At 43.3% G+C, this 19,678-nt stretch overlaps 1 protein-coding gene across 2 annotated transcripts in view; it reads left to right on the forward strand.

The window, feature by feature from the left end:
* The window catches only part of PTPRG (protein tyrosine phosphatase receptor type G), a 429,273-nt gene that overhangs the window by 34,991 nt on the left and 374,604 nt on the right, over positions 1-19,678 (forward strand). Inside the window, exon 3 of one of the 2 annotated variants that reach the window (XM_052678992.1) lies at positions 17,005-17,345. In XM_052678992.1, the coding sequence (XP_052534952.1) occupies positions 17,255-17,345 (91 nt within the window). In that variant the 5' untranslated portion in view covers positions 17,005-17,254. Of the gene's footprint in view, positions 1-17,004; positions 17,346-18,784; positions 19,139-19,678 lie in introns of those variants that run through there. The other variant, XM_052678993.1, reaches the window with a different exon arrangement.

Below are 19,678 nucleotides of genomic sequence, written 5' to 3' on the forward strand. Positions count from 1 at the left end.
ACTAAATTTTCAGTGTGGTGACCTAAGAATCGTTCCAGGACACCCAGAAAAGGATGTCACTTCAGAGAGATCTGCCATCTTGCTACAAAGTCTCCGGGACCATTTTTTTTTTAGCTTTTTTCTATGTCTGCCTTTTTCTATTTTATTTCCCTAAATGTTGTCATTGATTTCTTTTTCATTTTATGCACAAACCGAACACAGTTAATGAGTAGATACAGAAGGAGTCCTGCAATGTTGCCAGTAGCCTACCATAAGGGGATTCAATTGCTGAATTGTCCTAAGATTAGGCTTAAGCCACAGTGTAAGCTTCATTGATCCAAGCGCAGCAAGGTATCCATTCAATAATATGTGTTTTAGCAAGGTTTTCCACTTGTAAAGACTTCCTGCAAATTAAGGTTTGTCCAATATGTGCTATAAACACACTGGATCAAATTCTGGATCAGTTTAAGAAGCATCTCACTCCTCAGGAAAGAAGCAGTGTAACTGGGTGTATTGTGTAAGCAGAGACACGTTTATAGACAATGTGCTTCCTGACAAGTTGTCTCTGGAAAGCTGAAGGATGAAAGAGCAGATGAAGTGCTGGTGTTCACAAAAGCACAGATTCTGTGAAGCTGTTACCAGCTGAGTAGTTCTTGAATGTAAATGATTGCAATGGGGAGCTTACAGAATTGTTCCAGTCCCTGGTCATTGTGTGGTCCCTTCCCTGTAGCACCTCACAGTCTCACACTGCAGCTGGAAGGGCAAAAAGAACAAACGAAACACCACCAACAAATGGCAGAGGTAATCTTGACGTATCCCAAAGGTTGTGTCTCCACTTACAGTGCTCCTCACCTGGCACAGGCATCCAATGACGTGGTTGTGACTAGACTCAGTTGAAGCTGTGACATCTCTACCAAGAAAAGAATGATTTTACAGCACCTGAGACTGCTTTTCTCTTTAGATTATCTTTCTCTGGATTTTGCCTAAATTTAAATTCTTGTTTGGTAGTTGTTTCTTACCTCATGCAGAATATTTTCTCCTTTGTTCATTCCCAAATCAACATAAAAAATTACATGCAGATTGCCATCAGAAGGGACTGGCAGCATACTGATTTTACAGATATGTGAGGCTTAAAATTACTGCCAGAATGGTCTTATTCACTGGGTGTTGCTGTTGAAAATAAATCTGAGCTCCACTAACCATATCCTTGGACAAAATCTCAGCTGATATTAATACCTTATCATCCTCCCATGCAGACTAAGAAAGCTCTTTTTACATAAATGTCCCCATTTTTTTTCCAATTGGGAATGAATAGCTTATGTACACTTAATTGTTGCTGTTGCTTGAGGAATGAGTCATCCTTATTTCCACTGAGAATTTCCCCCAACTACTTTAGTTCCATGTAGGGAGCTGTATTATTTTGCTTAATTATATAAAGGTTTCAGATCACTTAGATTTTATATTATTAACACAAATGTCAAATGATTTGAGTTCCTAGAATACATAAGTGGATACAAAATCAAAACAAGGGCCATAGAGGGGCTGCTTCCTAAGTTTTGAAAGAGTGGGCAAAGAAAAATAATGTGTTAGTCAAGTGTTTTACTTGCAAGGAAAACCAATAAACAGAAAGGCACAGATATCTACCTCTGTTTGGAGGTGAAATTTCCCTTGGCTAATGTTCCACCTTCTTTCATTCAGCCAGAACCCCACCCTTCTGAAGTATAAACAGATCTTAAAATTTATGAACTTGAGAAATCTACCCACAGGAGCTTTTGCAGGATCGAGACCCGAGAATGATTTCTGTTCATAAAGCACTTTTCAAGTTTTATGTGCCAAATTTTAAGAACAATCTATTTTCACCCACCCACTCTGACCTTATTTGCTCAGCAGGCACTATTTCTAGAACTGCCAGGAGCTTCAGCGTGGCCATACATTTTGCTGTCGACTTGTGTGGAGATAAGGCTAGTGTTTTCAAAAGCTTTATGCACTTAGTCAGCTGGTTGAATGGTCCCTTGTAGAGGTGCTGGGTATGGGATTTTTCAGTGAATGCAGATTCTGGGAGGCCCTACGTAGGTCTTTTTATGCTATGATTACAGTCCTGGGACAAGTTTTCTTTGAACATGAAGCATGACTTGCACAGAGTCAAAATGGGGAAAAAATGACCTTAGATAATTTTCAGTAGAGCAGAAACAGATGAAGAGCTCAGGTCTTTGCTCAGCTAAAAAGGAAGTCTGATTCCTCCTCCCTGTCTTCTCTCCTGCAGAACCAGGTGGCTTTTGTCACAGCAAAAATCAATCACACTGTTCCCTGTTCCCATCTAGTCACTGTGTGTGAAATAAACTCTATTTCTAGGGTTTAAGTGGGATGACAAGGAAAAATGTAGCTCTCTCCAGCCTATGGATAAAAATACACAAGGTAATAATCTAGTGCAAGATCTGGATTCGAGGGAAAGATCCCAAATATGCGTTTGCCCAAAGCTTCCACTTTTTTTCTAGGAGTCCCAGTGTGTGAGACAAGGCACTGGCCTTACAGCTGCTTAAGCTCTACTAAGACTTGAAAGCTATCCGTTGCTCTGTATTCTTCAGATTCTCAGTGTTTTATTAAAAGACTGCCTTGCACTACTCAATAAAAAGAATAAGAGATAAATAACAAATAACAGTATGGGGGCTGGAATAATAATAATGGTAATGGAATGTACCTTTCTCCATTACTGCTTTCTTCTCCGCTTCTCCTCCTGAAAAATTCTCTCACTGGACAGGATGGAAGGCAAAAGGACAACTTCATTGAAAAGAAATATGTCAGCTTGACATTCAGACTAGGACCTAGTTAATAATAGATTGGGCATTTTGAGAAGATTTTAGGAAGAATCCTAAAAACCACTGATAAGCATAGCAGTTTTCCCCACCTTCTACATCCTGAGCTTCTGAGTCGTCCTGTGTAGAAATCACACTTTAAACAGGTTTATTTACTTTTTCTAAAATTCTCAGAGAGTTCAACTCTTGCTCTGGTTATTCCTTGATGAATGACCCGCAAAATCATTTCAGTGTACCCAAAATCTTCCATGAGGTTACTCAAGCATGTAGTAAAATGAAATATTACCCTATAAAATTCAGTTATTACAGTTCCCTTTATCTGATGCTAAATAAAAACTTAAGTTTGAGCATGTGTTCTGTGGGATCATTCCTACAAGTAGTCGCTGTAAGATGTGACACATTTCCTAGCCATACTGGCAATTGCAGTATCTATGACATATCACATTTTGGAAACATCTTTTGTAGGCCCTGCTTTGGTCTCTCTCTGGAAGAAGATATCTCCAGAAAATTCACTGGATCCTTCTATTGCTGAAGCAGAATTTAAGGAATACAGGGAGTGCTGCATGGGGCACAGCACCTACAGGACTATAGGATATACCACAACAGCTTCCCATTTTGCAAATGAATCCCAATTGTAACCATAAGGAAGCTCAGGAAGATCCCCTGTGGTGTCCACCCATCCAAATTCACATTGTGCTTAGCAGCCTCAGTCTTCAAGGGAACTCAGTGCAGTTTCAGTTAGCTGAAAAAACTGCAAGGAAACACAAAAACATTACTGAATAACCTGAAAAAAAAACCATTCCTATCTTACAAGTACAATTATCTTATATTGGATTATTATACAGAAAATGGGAGAGTTGGGCTACAGCTTAAAAGCAGCTGAAAGGAAGACTAGACAAGGCTCATTTTCAAATCCCAGGTTATCTGATTCACCAGTCCCAAGTAATTTAAATATTTTAAAACTTGATTTTAATGTAATATAAAATGTTTATACAGTGTGATTACAAATGACAGTGAAAAGCAGTTGGCTAGTTCAGACAAAAGTATCAACAGACTGAACTGGTGAGCAAACACCTCCTCTGGGGTTGTATAGCTTGCCAAAATATTGATATTGAAAACCCAGGAGCCTTCCTTTGTCAGTCCTAGGATTTTTCCCAGGTGTATCCTACTGCAGGGATCAGGCAATACTTTAATGCATATGTATCTCACGGGAAGGTACTCAGCTAGAAATAAAAATACGATATGATCTCTCTGCAGGGCATGACAAAATAAAAGGCTCCAGAAGGTCTTGGAGCTATCACCTCCTGCCAGTCTAATCAGTAACATGGCTTGTGTTTTTCTCATGTGCACACTTAGCCGTCAGCATTAAGCTATTGTCCAAGGGCTGACAGCAGAGAGGAAATGGGGAGTAAAGGCTGGCCTGATGTCATGGTGCACTGCTCTGAGCCTCAGCATGGGGAGGATTGGGAAGGGACGTATTTGGTCACAGTCAGGATACAGTGAGGAAGAAAAAGGTGAGTGATGTCTTTCTCTTCCTCCCTTAGTTAAGAAATATGTAATTTTGTAATCAGAGAGTTGCAGGTAGGAATCACTGCTTATAATTTGTTGAAAGAGCACCTACAAGCCTCTCATATGGATAGGCAAGGAAAATATAGTGTAGACCTTATCTTTGATGTTTGTCTGGATGGAACCGCAAAGCTAAGATGGCCTAAAAGTAAACACCGACTATGTGAGTTTGTAAAATAAAAATGCATCATTCAGAAAAGATGAGATCAAACTCCAAACATCACCAGGTAGCACTGAGAATGGGTATCTGCTTTTGCGTGGAGCTAAGATAATGCAACTGGGACTCTGACCAACTCAAAACTGCATGCTGAAAGCTTGTACCAAGAAGGTGGGAGCGGTGGACAAATTCTGATCCTCAGCAACCAGTAGCCATCCATACATTACATGGTGGGCACCATATAAGAATGTGGAAAAGAGGAATGTCTTTAGTGGAGTTATAAATAATGCAGACAGGCACAAACACATAGGCTCTGTGAGCTGAGACAGACTGCCTTTCAGGGCAAAACAGAAGTTATTTGCAAAGGGCAGAGGGCTATGGATTATAAACTAAGTGTTGAAAAGCTGGTACCCCATAAATACAGTAAAAGTAATTTACCTGCAAGAGGATTCAAAGACCAAAGAGAATTTCACATGCTTGGATGAATGTATTTCTAAAATTCTGCAACTCAACTGTGTGTGCAAATGGAAAGTAGAGGCTTGATTTATTGATAAACAAATCCGCAGCATAATTGAACATACAGAAAAAAATAGTGCCTGAAGATAGCTGAAGCAATATTGAATTATCCCCCAGCGTTTGCTGAATCTGCCATTTTTGTCCCTGCAAATTTCACTGTTAGTACACCACTGCTTGGGGAATGGGTCCTCAGCACTGAGGAGAAATCAGTAAGACCACGGTCTTGCTTTCCTCCACTGCTACTCTATAGACTCTTATTTGAGCTCCTTTCTGAGGATTCTATGTCTCAAACCTTAAAGAAGGTGGAAAAGAACATTGGCATGCTGGCCACAGTGTTCAGACAGACCCTTTCTGTGCTCCTTCCAGCTTCAACAAAGTTCTTAATCGTACATCGCATGGTGCCTGCTCCCTTTCTCTAATTCCCAGCTATGCTGAAACGCAAAAGCAGAGACAAGAAAAAGCCGAACTGAGAGTTCCTCAGCTCTTCCCAGAGACAAAGATGCAGGGCAGTCTCTTAGCAGAACAGGTACTGCTTATTCCCTGCCTTCCCCACCTTCAGCATCTCTAGTCCTTCTGTAAATCCTATGCCTGTGTTAAGACACAGCACACTCTGGAATCATCTGTCAGAAAAGAACTACGCTGATTTGTTTTACTTACCTTTAATCTTTGAAATGCTAGGATCCTCTCTTTTAGATTTCCTTTTTCTTTTCCCTTTGGGTTGTTTGTTTTTTAATGAAAATTAGGGTGTATATAATGCTATAAAACCACAACTGCAGCATTTCAGGGACTGCAGAACGTAGGGCTGGCACGGAGCTAAGATATTCAGTCTAAGTCTACCTCTGCTGAGGTATGCTGATCAAGTACACCCAACAAGCTTGACAGCTGTTTTATCTAATCTTTTCTTTAAAAACTCAAGTAATGTAGATTCTACAGCTGCTTTTGCAGCCTTTTCCAGTGCTTACCTAGGTTTATAGTTAGAAAGATAACCTAAATCTCCTTTGTTGGAAATTAAAGCAATTTTTCCTGCCCTGTCCTCAATGGGTAATGGATTACTATCTTCTTTTAATAGCTTCTTACACACTGGAAGTCTGTTATCATGCTCTCCTCAATCGTGTAAATGAAACAAACTCTGTTTCTCCAAACTTTTCTCATAGCTTTTGCCTTTATAGGTTTCTATGTATTCCTACTGCTGTATTCTGCAACCAGTAGGCCGGAACGTTTTATTAACAAATATAGTACTTAAACCAGATTGTGAACCAAAGGATGTTAAGAACACAGCAATGTGATAATATTTATCATGTTACAAGTTAATATTATCATGTTACAAGATTTGCTTTCATACAGACACAGCTCACTTCTCATTTGCAGCTGATGCTATCGCCTTCAGATCTCCCAGGCTTCCGCTGCCTTTTTCTTCTATGGAGATTTGGCTTCTCTTGCTATGTTAGTTCTTTTTATTTCGCTTAAATGAACATGACCTTCTTGAATTGGGAACTGTTAGCTTAGTATACATAGTCCTGTATTGTCTCCAGTCTCAATCCATGGTTAACTGCTGCAGTGGTAGGCCTTGCTGTGCAGAAGATACACAACTTAGCTAAATCTGCTCTAACTCTCTGTTCTAGTTCACACAATTAGCCTTTTTTTAGGTAAGACCCTGAGACAGCATTTCAAGAGTGAAACTGCTACCACAACCTCTTGGCTACCTTTCCCTTCCCATAGAAAATCCCACAAACTTGTGAGAAGAATGAGCAAAAAGAGAAAGAGAAAAAAAAAAAAGAGAAAAAAAAAGAGAAACAGAACAGCAAAAGCTCTTATGGCAACTTGAACACTTCCTTAGTTATCTCTTCATGTTGTCTGCTAGACTTCTGTCTTTGTTCTAATTAATTGGCAAACCACTGCTAAAGTCATTCATTTCTCAAAACTTATTTATTTTGCCTCACAACATTTATTTGCACAGCACTACTGTTGTGTACAAAGATTAGTTGCTAATGGAGTTCAGAACACCCTTTCACAGCATGCAATTCTGTTCAGCCCAAAGAATACAATACACCATATATGTGAGTCTCTCACTTAAATTAACCTTATTTGGTTTTACTCGGCTTGATTACTCCTTATGTGCTTTCTTAAAGTCATGCAATTTTTATTCATTATTTTGATGATTTTAAATACTTGTTTTCACAATATATTTGCAAGGATATGCTGCAGCTCCCTTCACAGTAGTTCGTATTACCTAACAGAAGTACAATTTTAAAGAATAAAGTCTTCTTATAACCTAGGTGTGTATTTAACTAAAAATAAGTCAAAACCAGTACCTTCATGATGAACTTTTTAAAATTTGGGACGCTGTGAAAAATGTGGCACTGTTTCAGCATATCTGGATGTGAATGTACCCAATGTAAAGGACTGTTTTTAAGGCTAGTTTGGCTGCAGGCATGCAAATCACAGCAAGAGGACACATCTGCAAGAGAGTGGATACTTGTGGAGATCAAATAGAGCTCTCTACTGGCACTGATGATCTGAACTTCTGTCCAGTTTTGAACTTCGGATAAAACAGGAAAAAAATGCACATATGAATAAAAGGGCATTAAGATGAGGAAGCACTACCTGCAGTAGGGCTGAAATCTTGAACATTTGCAGAGATAGAGGGCAGCAACACCGAGCCACTCAGACCTGGTGCCATCAGCCTCAGGAGCTCACAGAGGCAACACCCAGACCAGTCCGTCCTGGTCAGAGCAAAATAACAATGAAGATGGTACCATGCTGGGACTGCCAAGCCTCCATCAGAGCCTGACATTCACTGAAGCAGTTCAAATCAGCTGCCTTGCTATCAGTACTCAAACTAGATAGATTTGGCTACGTGAGGCTGGCTCCATTCAAGACCGGCAGTCTGAGGGCTGCTCTGTGCTGCAGACACACAGCCACGAGCACTGACAGCAAACTGCATCTGCCTGAGGAGCTGCCCCAGCCCTTCAGAAGCAAGCTGTTTCAAGCTCTGGTTGTGCTGATAATGGCACGAACACCAAGGAGCCTGAAGGGAGTGTGAGTGCTGCAAATTCTCTACAAGCTGCTTACACTCTGCTGCTTGCTTCCCTGAGAGCCAAGTGAACAGTCCAGGGCAGAGGAACACCTACAAAGAGCAGTCACAACTGGGAAGAAAGTTGAAACTTTGTTCTGTACCTTACCATTATTATTTAAGTGATCAATTAGACCGAAGTCTGTAAGTGGTAGGAATAACACCTACTGGATCTGAAAAACGGTGACTTTTACGTGTACTGCAGATAAACAACATCTTGTTTGCTCACAGATGCATGTATTAACACTGCTATTACTGCCAGTGCCTAAGCGGGCAGCTCCACCCAGTTGTATGTCCCACAGATGCTACTGGTACCTATGTTTGCTAGCTAAACCAGCCAGTAATACCAGCAGCCCCCGAGGTGCTGGATCTAACTAGCATGGCTAGTAGCGACATGTGAGAGACATCACATCTCCTGAGCTGCCCTCACAAACATGCAGTACCACTGTCACGTGCTCAGTTAGCAGTGGAGGTGGCTCCTGCCAAAGATTTTAAATTCAGAAAGAAAGCCAAGTTATTTATTTCATTTTACTTCGATAATAGGGGACAGCTGAACAGCGTGTAAGTGCACTACAGTAAAATCAATACAGAATATTAAAAGCAGAAATAAAGATCAGCCAACCTGAGGAAATTACTAACTTGAATGAAAAGATCTAACAGGAGAGCAAACTGAACAGCTCAGGAAAACCAACCCACCAAAACAAAAGAGGATAATTCCAAGATTTCATTACATAAATCCTGAGCCTTTCATTGAAGCAAACTGCCCTTGACATGATGGTTTCACTGAAGTCTTTAAAGACAACTTTGCTCAGCTAGCACTGAGATGGGACTTCAGGATTTAGCTCCCAAAAACACAAAAGAAGGGAGGATATATTGAAGCATGCTGAAGCATAACTTTGATGAAGGTAAATTCTTGTGAAATTAATTGACTACAAGCCACGTCCCAAAAAAGTGAACCTTGCATTTGCAGAAGGTTCATAGTCAAGGACCTGAAAATACACAACTCCACCTGGTCTGATCTCTGGTGAACATTGCTCCAAGAGTGATTAACCTACGTTGTCACTGCAGGACTAGAAGCTGAGAAAGCATCTAATAAGTCAGCAAGAAATTCTGTCTCCTCTGAAGTCAGTGTGAGTTTTGCCATTGGCTTTAAAGTAACAAGAGAAATCTTTCCCCTCTGTACAGGGATGTTGGATTTCTGAGTACAGAACAATATTTTCCTTTCAGATGGAAGCAGTGGATGGCTGGTACTCTATATTGACATGAATGGAAGTTTTCTCTGCAGTAATCAGATTCTGAGACAAAGTTCAGCAAGTAAAGATCAAGTTGACTAGATAAGCTGTTATCTGAGTCTCTGGCTCATACTGAGAATGGCTTGTAGCATGGAGAAAGAGGGGTTGGAAGGGGAAAATGTCCCAAAGTGGAAAATTAACAGTCAACATCAGAGAGTTTACATTAGGGCTGTAAACTAACGTTTGCATAAAAGAGAGGAAGTTTTGAGGTAGAGATACACACAGACACACACACTTGTGTGTTTAAAGGAATTGCTCATTCCCTATTTTAGTTTGGCTAAAAGCTCTGTGCCACAGAAAGCAATAATTATTCCAGCTTTGCATATTGTAAACCTGGTCACTGTCATTCTTTCTTTGCCTCCACATGCCTCAGTGCCACAATTTCTACAATCATGGTGAGATTGCCTTGGCTCTCACTCAGCTGGCTCAGCTAATGCAATTCAGAGGCCTTCAAATGTAAGTTAGTAAAGTATTTAGTTCTTTTTCTCTATAACAGCTATTAACAGCTCATTCAATGGAGGAGGGAGAAGAAGCTAGTGAGACCTCTTTTGGTATTGTTCTACAGTGACCCTGGCTTTCTCAAAGTGGCAACCAATACACTAAACAGTGTTTGTCAGTACAGGTTGTTCTGCTGGATAATAGTACATTGTGCTAGCTGCAGTCTGTATCTGTAGTAGGTAACAATGAGCTGGCAAAGGAAGTCTTCTCTGTGGCACTGTAAGGTCGTAGGAATGATGTATGAAAATCCAGGAGAAAGCTCATTAAGATGATCTGATGCAGCTGAAGGCCACCTCGCAGTGAAAAATGGAACGTGGAAACGGCCTGATCCTGCCCCAGCACTGTCGTTCCATTTTCACTGTGCTGAGATAAAGTGTTGCCATGCCATGCCACGCAGTGAATGTGCCGCATCCTCTGTTTTTGTAAAAGATCAAAAAAAATCTGAAGTGTTTTGTTAGCTGATGGCTCAAATAGCTCAATCTTTTTCTTAGCATTTCATACAGAAATAACAGCAAGTCGGCAAGAATCATGCTTGACACACGTTTCTCCACCAACAAAATCCTATTCTCCTTTACTTATAAGCAATTCATTTATAGAAACATCACAGTTCAGGCTTTGTTTTACCTTGCCAAGTGTTGCAGCTCTTGTGTTATCTCTCATAGAAACTGACAACGCTGCAGTACAGAGAAATCGGGTTTCAAAACGAGTGATTTATGAAGCAGAGGAACTTTCCTGTGCATGCAGAGAGACTCCCCCGTGTGGCTCGACTGCTCCGGCCAACGCCACTGCAGCGGCTCCACCAGCCGGGCTGCCGGCCGGCCGTGCTGACATGTGGGCCATTAACATAATTAAAAGTGGCCCTGCAAAGACTCCCACGTTCAGAAGTGGCATCCGTTTGCAATTAATGTTGACCGCTCAAGAAAAATGTTGTTCTGTTGTGTTCCTGCTATAGAAAAAAAAAAAAAAAAAAAAAAAAAAAAGGTGTAATATCTTACTAACTGTGATGCCTTGGGAAGAGTTATGAAGTCACATTTCTGTGCCATAATTAATCTTACAACATTTTTTTTCCCCCAACATTTCTTAAGATGATACCTTTAATATATGCTAAAATCCATTTGTACACCATTAGCTATTTTAAAATCTGGAATTATAAGTTCATTTTGATTAATAGAACAGTTTAAGGTTCTAAGCAACTTTTAATTGTAGTCCTCTTTCAAGCATTCATGATAAACATTCTTCTTTTAGGTTCAGATCTGAGAGCCTAGTTTTCAGACCTAAATAGAGTGCTTTTATGCATTATCTACATAAAAATAACTGTTAACAAAATTTCTTCTACTATTTATTGTATATTTTATAAATATATTTTCTTGGTCTTGAGCCAGAGGAAGTAATTGTGTTCTTCCAAATTAAAGGGCTTGACTCTGCCCTATATCACACTGGCTTAAATCTACTTTCCAGCTGGATGTAGAGACATTAGATTTACACCAGCATAGATGAGAGAAGAATTTGACCCAAAGTGTTTGTTGTTCTCAGTAACTTGGCACCCTCTTCTCCCATTCTCTTCTTGAAATCAGCATAAAACAGATGCTGAAATTCTAAAGTGTTTTAAACCCTCCTAAACAGTAGCTGAGAGCACAGTGCATTGTAACCACCAGACCTTGATGGCACAAAGATATGCGTCATGAACATGATATCTGGGTGGAAAAGATAAGAGTACAGTCTTACAACACTTCCAGAGTAACAAAACACTCCAGAAATTAACACAGACAACTGCATTTCTGGGGTATTTGGTCATATCCCTCCTTGCATTGGCAAAACTTTGTCTCAGACCCAAGTGCAGTTCCAACAAAGTGAATGCCCAGTTATTTATGTCAGTGGAGCTGTGCTCAGATATGGTGGATATATTTGATGACAACTGGAAAGACGAATGAAAATAATTTCAGTTGCATTAGGGGGTGTAAGCTTTCAAGGGGGATTATTGGTTATTCAACTTTTTGAACAGCATCTTTTCACTTCCAAGAAACCTGTTTTAGACAAGGCACCAGGAGAAGACGGGATAAACTCCAGCAAAAGGCTGTTTGCAGACAGGCAGTTCATGTTCACGACACAGATCTTTGGCAGCAGAGTAAGGGAATGGAAAGCCATGTAGAGAAAACAAAGGATACTCTATGGACGTGCTGTACTGCCAAATCTCAGTGGCCTAGATATGTTCTTGTTATTTATCTATTTCCATCAGTGCTTATGGGTACGTATTGATCTGACTAGCACTGATGTCTATAGGGTCACTGTGGGTATTTGATTTTATCCCTTTCTTTGCAAGGTTTATTAATATTGACTCTTCTTCATTTAATTGGGGCACTAGCTATGGAATCCCTTTTTAATGGAATCATATTAGCTAATGTACTGCCTGTCCACACTCAAATCCGGAGTGCTTCCAATAGAGACCATATACTCTAGTAGCTGATGATGTAAGAAAAAAATTCCAACATATATGTGAGAGAGAATGGCTAAGACAGAACTGAGCTGCAATCTGCAACCTGAATTTCTCTACTGCAGCACCCGGGGCCTAAAATAAAGTAGGTTACTTGCACCCATAATACATAAATGTTATTTCTTTCCTTATTCTATCAAGACCTTCCTCTCCTACACTCATCAAGGGCTGTATTCATGCCTGAAGTGTAATTGTTGGTATGTCTAAATGCTGTTGTAAGGTAATAAGGTAATAATCAGCTAAATAAAGGCAGCCAGGACACACAAGCTTGTACCTTTTCTTATATCTACACTCAGAAGACTGTATCTCTCAAAGATGCATTGGCAAATGTTCCTCTTTGACTCTTCTTCTCTTAAACAGATTTGGAGACTGGTTCTCCCATTTACAGAACAGATTTTTTTAACTTAAAGTGCTCTCCTGGGATTGCCTAGGAAAGCATTTTTTGCTTGATTGGTCTTCATTGTAGAGCAATTTCAGAAGCCTGGTTTTGGACACCATTTGCGATGTGTTTATATTAGAAGGTCAAGTCTTGTTACTGAGCCATTATTGCCTCACTCTCTTGGGACTGTGGCAGGCCTATGACTTTACTTTTCACAAGCAGATTCTGACAAATCTTTTTGACATCCATGCAGGAAAGCAGGAGCATGTTGCACTAACTCCTTTGATAGAAAACAGAACTGAAATGGAAGAGGGGAACAGAACAGCAGAAATTCCACCTTCAACAGATTTATATGTTCTCACTGATTTAGCTGCAGGGGAAAAGTTGAAGTCTGATGTTTTGGTAGCAATGCAGGAGACCTTTGAAAGAGTAATACCCTATTGTGATAGTAGCTTTCTGGAGCCCTCAGGAACACAAGGGATCTGGAGGTTGAGATTATTAGAGGCAAGATAGCTATCAACTGTGTCTACAGTATGTCTACATAGCACCCTGCAGCCATGCTGTATTCCTTATAGCAACTTCTGTTCAACCTGAGTTCCTGCTGCCGCAGACCATGCCTGTCCTTGAGTCAACTTTCTTATGTTCTCAAGATGCTTTCAGGACATTTCCTTGGGCCCTCATCAAATTTAAACGATGGCAATGCCTGACAGAGAAAACCAGAGGCCTCATAGAGGCTCATCCATCCATTATGTACAGAAAGATTACTTTATATTTACTGCATTAATACATTCAGGCCTTAATAGGAAATACAAACCCACCTAAGCCCTTCTTAAGAAATTTTTGATCAGGGGAGGTGAAAAAGTCTTCCAGACTCAAAGTAAGAGATGCCTCCAAGTAGTTTGTAACAGTGTGCTTTGTGTGCGGATGGTTCTGCGCAGGACACAGGACAAGGCTGCATCCCTGCACCTCCACACACCAAACATAACCATCTATTGCCCTGGCAGGATTTTGACACATCCCATGTCAAAGCTACTGTGTGGGGAAAAAAAAACCACTGAAAGTTGCAGTTATCTCAGCAGCGAGCTGCAGAGTAGTGTTAAGAACACCCAGGGTGGTTAAAAGATTTTTGCTTCCCTACACCTGATGGTCACAACACTGACATTGAACTCAAATAGTACTGAAGCATACAAACATTTATCAACTGTTATTTATATCAGGAGTTAACAAGTCTCTTGTCTGGTTAATTTTCACCTTAAGTCCTAGGGAGCTGCTGTGTTCTTGGTGTGCTGCTGGCAAGGGAACTGGCAAGTAAGTGACAGGCAGGAGGGGAGGCTGGGTCTGCCACGCTCATCCCTCAGTTACACTCATTAACATGCTTGGCTCTGCTCACTGCTACACTGGTAGTCGACTTTTTTCTTCTCTTTTAAAAAGAGAGGATTTGTGAATTAAACACACTTACAGCCCTAGCAAGGTCATACCACAGGACTTTGAACTGCATTTGCTTTTGAAAGAAAGAAACTCATTGCTGATCAGCCTGACCCTCCACTGCGCCAGTTGCTAGCACACTTCTGCAGAATGCAGTCATTCTGAGGCCATTTCAGGAGACAAAAGAGATGTATGATTTAAAGACCGGGATGAAACTTTCAAGTGGGTATTTCAGCATGTGACTGAGGACCTGTTCTGAATGATTTAGCCTGAGTGCACCCTAAGGTGGGGGTTCCTTTCATAGATTATGAGGAAATAAATGCATCGATCTTCCAAAGAAGCCATTGCAAACCCTGCAGCATACTGCTCCACCAGGACATCCTGGAGTACTACTTGAGTCAGTGCCCAGATACCCTCATTCAAACAATGCTGGCAGTGCTACGGCTGTGCAGCCTGATGACTTTTGTAGTGCTCTCTGCAGGTGTCCTACTCCTTTACCCAGAGTTTGCATCACTCATCAGCATTTTCCAAAGATTTTGCTTTACTCACCTTTCTGGGTTAGTCTATTTTTGTGTCTTTATAAATCAAACAACACAGTTGTTGTGATTATATCAAAACAAAGCCTCCTTTTCTCTCACAGATATTTTGCTCGCCCTCCACCTCTGTTTCTCAGCAGCTTCTCAGACACCATGTGAGGCTTTCAAAGCCTCACTGCACACTCTAAGAAGAATGTATCTGTCCTGAGGCTATGAGCAAGTAGCTCTGCAATAATATAATTTATGAAACTACAAGCTCAGTGTCCTTTTCTTCCTTCCTATACAAAGCTAGATAGGAACTATATGCTGAATTAACCTGGAAGTTTGTGCCTCACGTGGCTTGTAATCTGAACTATGGCTGCTCCTTCAGATCCTTCATATTGATATATACTTTGGGGGCCAGATCCTTACCTGGTGTTTTCCTCACTCCAGTCAGATTGGATGGATGTAAATGAGTGGAAATTTATCCCTTTTTTTCCCTAAACACAGAAAAATGTAACTTTCCGTATCTGATTTTTTTCTTTCATTTTTATTTCCTCAATCCTTTATATGATCATTATACATGTTAAGAAGCCTGTTTTGGAAATGATTAATGCTATTAATATTTTTCTAATTCAATAAACCCTCTCATCTTTGAACTCCTCACAACATTTTTCTGCTTTCTCCAGCTTTCCACTAATTCAAACACATGACAAATGTGAGCCTTTGCTTCAGTTTTCTATTATTTCTCTTGTCTGATCAAATAAATTAACAGACTTTCATTCCTTTCCCAGGAGTGATACCCATATGTTGATGAAGGCAGTATAAAAATATTACCTGTTCAAACAGGAGGGGTAAAAAAAAAAAGATAAAAGTTATCTCACGTTATTCACTGTTCCATGAAACCAGACAGAGTGCTGATCCTATTCCTTTCACCTTGACAGCGCCCACCATGTTTAACAGTAAATATTACAAGATTTGCAGAACACCATCAATCTGGTTTAAGTGCACTGTATTGTAACATCCCTTTGCAATCTCTCCATACAGTAGCAGTTATTTTAATAGTATTGGAGTACTTTAGTCACTGTGAGGGAACCAGGCGCCCCGTGTAAGCTACACTCTGGCAGGCACGTGGGGCTGGCCAGCAGAGCAGCACGCTGCTAATGCAGCTTTCTCAGTTTGGATAGTTAAAGCTGCATCTGCAGGCCAATTTGTACCTGTGTGTTGTTGATAGACGGTGTGCCACAGGCAAAGAGATACCGCAGGAAATGGATTCTCATTTGACCGTGTTTAATTTTGTTCCCTGGATCTCCATCGTACATCTTTCCGTCTCTCTGCCCACCCAAATTGCTAATGTGAAACAAAGCAACTTCCGTCACCACAGCTCCTAAACTGATGTGTGATGATGATGCAGTGATTGATTTGGGAAAGGTGGGTCGTTGTACATGTTGTACCACAGCGTGCCGTGCCAAGCTGTCCGTGCTGACAGCTGGGTCTTACAGATTTGTCTTTAAAAGTTTGGACGTGAAGGGACTGCAGTGAGCATCCATCCTGAACACTTTAATTTTTTTTTTTTTTTAAGGGAATGCTGCTATTCTAAAACCTTTCTTAGCAGCTTATAGAGGACTGAAGTCATCTGTGCTCCTCAGGAGACACTCTCCTGCTTATGTATTCTCTATCTTACTTGCATGTTTGCTCTGAGGATGGGAAACATAATTCCTCCAATTCTACAATACGGAAGCAGCTTCAGATTGGTAATTTTCCAGAATAGAAAACTGTAAAGTAACGTACAAAATATATTCGAAATATAAAATGATATAATTAATAGCTTTCTCAAAGGATCTTGAAGCGGGGAGAAAAATACTGACGCAAATAGCTCCTCGAAAAAACCCCATTGCTTTTGTTCTTCTTTAGTGAGATTGCAATAGTGTTTAATAACTTCTCACATTTAATGACACCTGTTGAAAGAGTGCCTCTTACATGCCAGGTGACTCTTAGCCCTGCAGGGGAGCCTGCCTGCCTCGCTCTTGCCTAAGGTCAGTAAACTCAGGAGCACACCAGGGAAAGGGGAGTAATTTGCAGAGCAGCCCAATGAGCAAATCAAGGTTCGAGGCCTATAAAGCCTTTGCTCTGTTTTAGATAAACCCTTACCCAAGTGCCTTCTGCACTCTTTGCACACCCCAAAGGGCGGTGCCCTGAAGGGCAGAAAACCTCTGATCACACTCTTAAATCATTACTCTGTTAAAATCCATATTGGGATAAACATGGTTTCCTTAGTTAAGGACTGTGATTTTTGGCAGGCACAACCAGGGCTGCGGAGAGAAAGGCAGAAGAAAACCTGTGAAAATGCAGTGCTTCATAATTAGGGGTCCTTGGGCTGCAGTAAACCCCTGATGGGATAAACCTGTGGGGCGTGGGACAAACCTGGATGGACACAAGGCCACCGTCTCCTCCAGAAAACTCAGGGCAAAGCACTCGTAAACACTTGGGCTTTGGCTGGCTGTGCTCTGGTTGAGGCTGGGGGAGGGAAAATCACTGCCATTGAACTGAATGAACACGACTCCTGAATTTCCTTACTCTGCTTCTCCTCCTGCCCCCATCTCTGGAACACCAGAGCATGCAGCATGCAGGAGGCTCTCAGGTAAGCAAAGAGGAGATGGTCACAGCAAATGACAGCGCCAGAGCTGAGCGCAGCACGCACTGATAAACCCCTGCCAAACCCTTTCCCTTCTGAAACACAATCTCTGTAATGGAAATAATTACCAAAGAAACAGACAAAACTACTTCTGAATGAAATTTAAGCTCCAGCAGACCACAGCAGCGGCAGGAAACACCAAGCACAAGTAACCATCTCTTCATCCTGAATTCACACCATTTTCTGTTTCTGTTTCCTGCACGAAGTTCTCGGTGGTTCAGAATCTGTTGTTGGGGGTGAGCTGCAGGTCAGGGCTTGGATATGGAGCACGTGGGGCAGGCTTCACCTGGTTGCAAAATCTGCCTCATTTTTGAGGGGGGCTCTGGAAATACCTCATGTGTAGGGCACTGGGAGGAACAAGAGTAATTTTGTGGGGGACTTCTGTCAGTTCCCAGAATGATATATATTACTGAGTGAACAAAAATGTGGGAACTTTTTTTTTTGGGGGGGGAAGGTGAGAGTGGGGGTGTAGGATTGTTTGGGATGGGGGCTCTCTGAAAATGCCCAGTGCAGAACTAGGGAACAAACAGTTGTCTTATTTTGTGGTTGACCTCTGGCAGTGTCCAGAATGATGCAGAGTGATGGGGAAGAAAAAAAGGAAAATAAGAAAAAAAAAGCCGTGTGATTTTGGTGGGGATTGCTGGCAATACACAGCACAGCGTTAGATGGGGAAAAAAAATGCTGTAGGATTTTTTTTGGGAGGGGGCTCTGAGCATACCCAGTACAGCACTGAGGGGGAATGGAGGGGAGCTGCATGATTTCGGAGAGACAGACACCCTCGGAGATACCCCCAATGCACACAGTAGTGGGGGGGGGAGGGAGGAAGGGGTGCCGGGGGGACACCCATCCCGAACCCCCGCCTCCTGCAGCGAGCACGGAAAGCGGCGTAATGGCACGAGTAATTCCAAACAGACGCCGCCGGGGTAAGAGTGCAAACGGCAAACCGCCTCCGTTCCCTTCCGCGCACCCCAGAGCACTCGCACTCCACGGAGCGCGCACACGAACGGGGCCCCGCGGCCAAGCGCGTCCCCGCACCACCACCGCGGCCGCTTTAAGGGCGGCGGGGGCGCGCCTCCGGGGCGCCCGGCGCGCCGCCGCCGCCGCCTCTCCTCGCCTCTCTTCTCCTCATCGCCGCGCCGCGCTCCCTCTCCCTTTCGCTCGCCCCGCTTTAAAGTCTCCGCCAGGATCCGGGCTCGCCCGCCACTTCCTGTACGGCAGGATGGAGCGCGCCGGGGCCCCGGCTGACCGCCGCCCGCCCGCCCGTGCGCGGAGGCGGCTGTGAGCTCCCGCTCCGCGGCATGCCGCCCGCCTGAGCGCCCCGAGCCGCCCGCCCCGCGCTGCGCCGCGCGGGGTCCCCGCGCCCTTCGGCGCGCCGCCGCCCGCCTGCCCCGCGGCCGTGGGCTTCTCTCCGCGCTGAGGAGGCGAGCAGCAGCCCCCTGCTTTCTCCCGAAGGATCGCAGGGCGCGGGTCGAAACTTATTTTCAACAAGTTTTTTTTTTTTTTTAATTTTTTTTTTTTTGTTTTTGTTCTCCCCTCCTCCCTTTTTTTCGCGGTTTTTTTTTTTTTTTTTTCCCCTTTAATTTTTATTTTTTTAATTTCCCTGCGCGTTAATTGTTTTAGCCCCTCTCCCCTCTTTCGATGTGCGGCTTTGGACATGCGGAGGCTACTGCAACCGTGTTGGTGGATCTTTTTCTTGAAAATCACCAGCTCCGTGCTCCATGATGTGGTGTGCTTCCCCGGTGAGTGAGAGCGCCCGGCGGTGAGGGGGGAATGCCGGTGCCCGCGACCCCCGCGGTGCCGACGGGAGCCCTGAGGCCGCGTTCCCTGTGCTGCGGGCAGCGCTCCCGCGAGCGCCGGGGCTCAGCTCCGCGCTGTCGCGTTCCCCTCTCCGCGGCAGCGCGGTCGCCGCGACGTGGGGCGGCCCGAGGGGGGGTCCCCGGGCGATTCCCCGCTCTCGGAGGGCTGCCCGAGGGCTCCCGTCGAGCCGCGGGACCGGCGCCCCGATTCCTCCTCTCCCCCGCCGCAAACTTCGCTCCGCGCGGTGCGCAGCCCAACCCGCCCCACTCGTGTCCGCGGAGCTGCCCCGCTCGCGCCGCGCGCTGACCTTGGCGGGGTTGCAGAGCCGCGCTCCCGCTCCGCGCCGGGGCTGACACCGCGCGCCCCGCGGGAATCGGCTATGCGGGCCGCAGGCTGAGGAGCTCAGCGCCTTCCCGCGCGTTCCCGCCTCGCGCTCTCGGCGGCTCTTCGTTGTTCCCCCGCGCCTTCCGCCGAAACGCGGC

Source organism: Tympanuchus pallidicinctus, unplaced genomic scaffold, assembly GCF_026119805.1.
Source record: "Tympanuchus pallidicinctus isolate F22 unplaced genomic scaffold, pur_lepc_1.0 scaffold17, whole genome shotgun sequence".
Classification (NCBI taxonomy): domain Eukaryota; kingdom Metazoa; phylum Chordata; class Aves; order Galliformes; family Phasianidae; genus Tympanuchus; species Tympanuchus pallidicinctus.